Source organism: Lissotriton helveticus, chromosome 6 (genome assembly GCF_964261635.1).
Source record: "Lissotriton helveticus chromosome 6, aLisHel1.1, whole genome shotgun sequence".
Classification (NCBI taxonomy): Eukaryota; Metazoa; Chordata; class Amphibia; order Caudata; family Salamandridae; genus Lissotriton; species Lissotriton helveticus.
Window position 1 is genome coordinate 716047644 of NC_136067.1, and position 7331 is coordinate 716054974.

The following is a 7331-nucleotide window of genomic DNA, read 5'->3' on the forward strand; positions in this document are numbered from 1 at the left end:
GCTGAACGTGGCCAGCACTGAAGGGGTTAAACCCCAAAGATAACAGTAGCTGATAAATATTGTCAGAGTGCAGCAGTCTGAACAATACCCTTCTGAGCCCTGCAGCGGCAAGACAACAAAGACATCTCTGCAGGTCAAACATGTTCATTTCAAGGCACACATGTTGAACAAATTCATGTATTTTCGTAACTCTGCTCAATTCCCTTTATCATCCCAATACAGTCCTCCGTGATAATGTAGTAAAATTACATTTTGGGGATTTACTGCTTCCAAGATTCAGTCTTTAAGCTGTGTCAATGAATAATGAAAGGACAATTGATACACTACTTTAAATGTACTAACTACGCAAAACAGCAATTATGTTCACTTGTGCAATTCTGTCGATTTTCTGACATGAAGATAAACATCACCAGCAGGATTTTTCAAATATTGAGCAACTAAATTGTATCTTTAACAAACGTATATTTAATATGGCTATCATTTTAGCTGTCATTAAAAGCTGAAGGTGACTGCAAGATCATCTAAGTATGCTAATCATAATTTAATATTGTACTAGTAGTTATGGTGAAAAATGTATTTTTGAGAGGGCTTTCTCCACTATCTTAGCTACCAGTAACAATGTTCTTTGGTCGTGGAAATGGTAGATATGGGTTTCATATCAATATTTATTTTGTGTTGTTTTAAGCTCATGTGGTCGGTTGCATGATTGATCTCAACTCCTTCTGCACAACTGCATATGCTCAATAGCACAATTTAGGACTGTAGCGTAATTTTGGATTTTAAGTAAATATTATCACAGCCACAAGAAAGTAAATCAAAAAACATACATAATCCCTAAAGCTTTGAAGATTGGAAGAGCTCCAGAAGGACTACCAGTAAAGTAAATAAAAACGTGATTTACTATGATGTAGAATAGATAATGAGTAACTATTGTCAAATTGCCATTACTCAACAGCATATTTCTTGTTTTAACCTTGCTTGCACCAAGATACAGGTGACTCTCAATGACATAAAAAAACAATACATTAGTCTGGTATAATAAACATGCTGTCACAGTTTTGCTACTTGATAGCGTTCTAAATATCTACATTTAGGGCATCATTAGGATGGCGGGGGGACTCTGTCCGCCCGCCATCCTCACAGAAGAAGGGACCGCCCGCCATAAGGGCGGGGTCCAGTGGGGGCAATTAGGATGCGCCCGCCACAGTGGCAGGGGCAGCAATGCTAAAAATACATGTTGTGCTTTCCAAAGCACAACGTGACAGGTACCACGCGGTGCCTGCCACGTTGTTCTCTGAAAGGCAGGGGGTACCCTAGGTACCCCCCATGTGCACCCCTACCCCCCCCCGGAGTCCTTGGGGGCCCGCAACGAACCCCCCAAGCAGACTCTGCATGCCTTTACGTGGCCACAAATGCACATAATAATATGGCTTGCGGTGTCTGAAAGACACAGTCACCATATTGTACCCTTTTCCGCCCGGTCGCCGCGGACCCCCCAGCCATTATAATATGGCGAGGGGTCTTTTCTACAGGGATGGCGGGCGGATTGCCCCTGCAAGGGTCGGCGGTGACTGCCACCGGCCCAGCGGGGGCAAACCGCCCGCCATCCTAATGGGGCTCTAAGTTTACTTTTTAAAGTTGGTTGCTTGCTTGCATTATCAGCTTAAGACAACATTAAATAATAAACAACTGTCCCTAAGGGGCTGCATTAAGGATAACAGCAATTCTGGAGACGATATAGAACTAACAAACACAACACAATAATTCATTTACATGGAACACAAGAAACTAAACAAAATTTCACAGATACAAAATTCAATGCAATTTTTTTTCAAATGTATATGATTGTTTGAAGAATGGCACTAGTGGTGAAACGTGCACAGATTTAGTCAGTTGCCATGATTGTTATGAGCCTGTGTGGCTTGTTTATGATCCAATCTCTACACAAAGCGAGTCAGGCATAAGCATTGTTCATTCATCTATGAACAGCCTAAGATGAACAGCCACGTGCACCTGATTGCAGCACTGAACATCTGGGCAGTGGCCCTGCACCACGATGTGCCATTCCTTTAAAGACCCAGATTCTGCATCTCCGCACCCTTTGTCATACGCATGACTTGAATCTCACTTACGACTGCTGCATCCTGCTGGGCCTATGGCGCTTACCTCAATATAACGCATGCTCAGTAGAATTCTTTCAACCCAACAACTAGCCTAAAGTTACAAGCTTTCTCCTCTGAAGAATAAATCTCAGGAGCAAATGAACTGTAAACTCTTTGGCAAGATATGTTAATTTCATCCCTAAGCACCACCTTCACCCGTTCTCTTTCTGCAAACAAACAAGAAATGGCTGTTAATACGTGCCCCGTGGCATTAGCTTAATGATGTTTGAAATCCTTTATATCAGAGTTAAAACAACAGCCATATCCACTTGGTTTCTGTGTTAACGTCCTCCAAACACATATGAACCGAGGATATATTATTCTCGAGGTTGTGTTTCTTCTTTTTAAACACAAGTTGTGAATCTCACTGAAGAAAAACATTGTTAAAAATGTTTAATTATATTGCTTAGTAGTTGGTCAGTTGTTAACAAATCCTCATACTAATCGCATTATATGTTCTCACTAAGGGATAATAATGCATGTAAAGTTTATTGAGCCCACTTTACAATGACCTTCAACGTAATTAAGTTGATTATCCTATTATTTGTTCATATTTTCTGTTGAAGACACGTTTAATCTATACACAGGAATTGCACTGCAGGAAAAGCATGTTGCCAATCTGTTTTAAACACTTACTATAATATATGAATACCAATACTACACTTATTGGTTCATTTCTGATAATATCTCATATTCCTACTACTGTAATGGAAATCAAAACATTGATATATCAGACCTGTAAACTAAACTGGTGTCGATTAATAACGGTTTTACTCAGAATATATAACATTCACATATGTCAAGTAGTCTTGGTGATTTGTTTGCCAGCCTAAAGACAGACAACTTTGCTGAACAAAAATTCAACACTGGAGTCTATTCCGATTCGGGAAAAACCGCTCTGAATAGCCGTACGGAGCGTTTTTCGCGTACGAATCGTACACTGCAACGTCCCCCGTACGTATGATGAAGTACGATTCGTACCAGGAGCTGGACTCCGCACGAATCGTACAGAGACTGTACGGATCAAATCCCCGTACGAATCTCCCTCGGAACCCGCTGTGCGCGACATCCGTACGGTTCGCGGATGGTTTTTCCGACCCGGCAAGTACGATTCGTGTTGGGTACGCACCGTACGAAGCTTTTCCTACGGGAGCCGAAAAACATCCGGAGAAGCAGAGTTCACCTCGAAACAGGTACGGAACGCCCCCCCCCCCCGGGTACGGTCCGTACACCCCATGATCGCAGGGGTACGGTGCGTACCACTGCGATCATGGGGTGTACGCACCATACCCCGCGATCATGGGGTGTACGCACCGTACCCCATGTTCGCTGGGTGTACGGTGCGTACACCCTGCGATCGCAGGGTATGGTGCGTACACCCCATGATCGCAGGGGTACGCACCGTACCCCTGCAATCATGGGGTGTACGGACCGTACGGTGTGTATGTGATTGTGTGCTTTTCCGTACGAATCGCCCTTACCTGACCTGGACCATACGAATCACGTCCTCATACCCCGGTCCGGATCGTACTCGTCGGGTCGTACTGCATGTTTACGATTCGTACGGAGAGGGCTCCGGATACGAATCGTACGGACGTTTTTTTTCCAGGATCGGTCTTCACATCTGTTTTATTCTTGTTGTGATTGAGGACTTAATAATATCAATTTGATTTCTGTATTTTTACAGTACGTACGAGGGTTCCCAGTTATGGCAACTACATCTGCCTAGTTTTAAAGTTGGGTTTTACATACAGAGTTAGGGTTTCAAACCACACCCAAAGCCTTCTAATGGTGAATTGTCTCTAAGTGTTTAAAAAATAGGTGTTCTTTTTACTCAACTTTGTACCATTAACTCAAGCTACCCCAAAAGGATGTGCCATCCCTACCAGTATTCGAACATGTGACCAGCATCCTAAACACAAATCTCTACCACTGACACTCATTCCCCTGCCCTCTTTTATCTTTCATATTATTTTTCACATTATCTGCTGGTTCATCTGGGAAAAAAGCGAGGCATGTTTATAAATGTTTCAAGCTAGTAGTGAATATTAATCTCTACATTATGGTTCTTAGTCTTTCCTCCTTGAATAGTGTCCTGGGTGACAGGATTGTGACGCACCAGAGTACTAGTTTTGGTTTGGGAGAACATCCAATGGATTTTAGACAAATGCAAGCGAGACATTTGTATTCATCATAATCACTGAGTTGATATCAGACCTTTCAGAATGTGTTTTTCTTTCTTTTCTATATCAAGTTTGGAGGGTGTTTTTTGTTACTGGGTTGGCATTTGATGCACCGATGCCTGTCATTTAAGGAAGTGTGTGATTTACTGAGTTATTTTCTACCACATGAGTTTGAATTTGTCTTACAGGTATCAGCACACTAAATGGAGTGAGATAAGGTGAGAGGGATGCAGAGACCATGTTATTAAAAAGTGAAGCTGCAAAGAGCAGTGAGGAAAGACATCCTGACATCAAGATATCCAAACAAGGGTCCAGAAGAAACGTGGTTGACTAGGACAGAGACATTTTTCAGTTAGCTTCCTCAGAAAAGGGTCAGGAATGCTCAAAATAAATAAAGACAGTGTATGCACGTTTATGTAATTTGTTAGCCAATTTTTGATAATGAATAGAGTCTGTGACCCCAAGATTTTACGTTTTGTTGCAGATATTCAAAAATTGCTCTGCATTGTTTCATTTTTTTTAACCAATTTGAATTGCCTTTATTTAAGTGTATAAACTCATAAAGAAGCATTTTTATGCTAAGCCAACAATGCAAAGTGTTGCCAAGAGATGCAGTTCAACATTTAGAAACAGCTAAGAGTGAGATTCAAAGAAAATAATTTTCCCATTCATTTGTATAACAGTAGGGACAATTTTAAGTGGGAGAAACTTAACAATATTTTTGCTTTAACGCTGATTTAAAGAATTCATCCATTCCAATCGGCACTGTCACACTGTCTTTGTCCACTGACTGGCTTTGGAATGTGGGATATTTTATCTGATGCAAAAATCAGTTGGGAAAGGCATAATTTATACTGAAACCGTGCACTCGCCATCATCAATAAGAAGAGTAAAAACTTTGGCTATTTCCTAGAAAAACATTCAGTGAAACCCAAACACACAAAGAAATAGCCCAAATCAGTAACACATTTGTTCCTCTCCACAACACAGCAATAAACACATTGCACGTCAATTGTGTTTGCCTCCTTCCTCGTGGAAAAATATTAACCATTTGTCCATTGTTTACATTCTGAAAAAGCCAGGCACAGCTAATCGTGAATTTATATAAAATTATTATTCTTTCACGTGGCAATTTTGCCTCTTTTACCTATGATAATCCTTAGGGGTGGTTTAGACATCTCTAAAATATGTTTGATGAGATTTCTTAGTTGCTGTTTTACGTTTGCTTTTCAGAGGGTAAAAAACACCAGCGTCACCTGTTTTTTTAAAACTATTCCTGACATACAAATATTGGCTAGATTTGTAAAATACTGAACAGATGCATACCAACTGATTTTTAAAATAACATATAGACTTCTCATCTGTAAAAATATATCAAAATGGGAGCAATGACTCAACATAGAAAACGCATACCTATCAGGTATAGAAATGCTGCCCTGACTTGACCATCCCATTAACCCCTTGCGTGCGCGTCCGACGTCACAGTGGGCGCGTGCGGAGGACGGCCGGGGGCCGTCCGAACCACGCCCACGCTATAAATCACCCGCACCGCGGCGGAATTTCCGCCGCGGTTAAATTTCCGCCGCGGTAAAGGGTTAAGAGAGACTGGATTAAAAATTTTGCAGATTTCCAACAGAAAGCTCCCATGTTTTCACTGGCATGACGTCACGACAGTAAAGTGGCGCTAAAGTAAAGTACTCGGGCCTCATTTGCCATGCGTCACTTTTACGCCGCCGGTGCGTCACTTTTTGTGACGCACCAGCAGCGTAAACAATGTGCCTTGTTGCACCATATTTATAAAGTGACGCATCTACCTAGATGCGTCACTTTGTAAACCCCTGCGCTACATTATACCTACGCCAGGTATAATGTATGCAGGGGAGGGCGTTCTGACGTAAGAAAGGGTCATGGAAGTGACGCAGTGAAATCTATAAGATTACACTGCGCCACTTCTAGGACACAAATGCGTCAATTTCTTACGCCTGCCTCACAGAAAGCGTAAGACTGACGCAGGCCCTTTCCAAAGGATACATTGCTGGAGTTGCGTCACTTTTGAGACACACTCCAACACTTTTGCCATACTGTAACTCCTTGCGCCATGATGCGTCATACTGTTAATATGACGCATCATTGGTGTCGCAAGGAGGACGCAGTGAAAAGTGACGCATCACTGTTTTCACGCAGCGATGCGTCACTTTTTATAAATGAGGCCTCTGGGGCCTTAAGAACAAGGCCCTTGCGCCACTTTTGCGTCATTTTTTACATGGGGAAAGTGACGCAAAAGTGGCGCAAGGGCCTTGTAAATCTGCCCCTTAGTTTTACTGCACGTGAGTCCTGATAGACGTGCAGCGTCACGTGGGTAAAGCTCTCAGCGCGGCGCGAGGCGCAGAAACGCCCTTCCCTCACAGTTCTTACTCTGTGGCGCAGTTGAATATCACCAGTGTTTACCTGGCGCTGAAGGGTCTCCGGCTGCCCGCGGTGCTCCTCCTGCTCGCCCTGGGGGCTGAGGCGAGGCTCTGTGCTCTGCTGCTGCGGCCGATGCTCGCCGAGCGCGGTCGGCGCGGCGGGGATGGGCTGCACACCCTAAGCCTCACCACAGACGAGCTGCTGAAGTCCTCGAAGTGCCGGCGGTACGAAGACATCCTCTCCGGGCTGCGGCTCATCCTAACAACTTGCTTACGGCTCCTTTCTTTTACGCACCGCGTTAGGTGAGCTCCGTGGATCGACAAGCCTTTTTAAAGTGCTCCATGCATACCTCGTTCGTCATGCCACGGCCGAGGAATGTCCTACTCCCGCACTAGCGGTGAGAAAACCGCCCTTCGCTCCCGAGTGTCAAAATCGCATTCGGAGACTACATTCCCGAATTAAGATGGCCCTGCATCGGCCAGGAAAGCAGTTGAGCTGATCTAATATTTCAGTCATGCAAAGCTGATAATAATGGAAAAAATGAACTCGATGGCATACTTGGCCATGCACTGAAACGTGC

At 43.4% G+C, this 7331-nt stretch overlaps 1 protein-coding gene across 1 annotated transcript in view; it reads right to left on the bottom strand.

Annotated features, from left to right (window-relative positions):
* Positions 1-7120, bottom strand: part of LOC144761507 (desmin-like) — an 89618-nt gene extending 82498 nt beyond the window's left edge. Inside the window, exon 1 of the mRNA XM_078646839.1 lies at positions 6794-7120. Within this exon, the coding sequence (XP_078502965.1) occupies positions 6794-7008 (215 nt within the window). The 5' untranslated portion in view covers positions 7009-7120. The remainder of the gene's footprint in view (positions 1-6793) is intronic.
* Between the last annotated feature and the right edge of the window lie 211 nt (positions 7121-7331).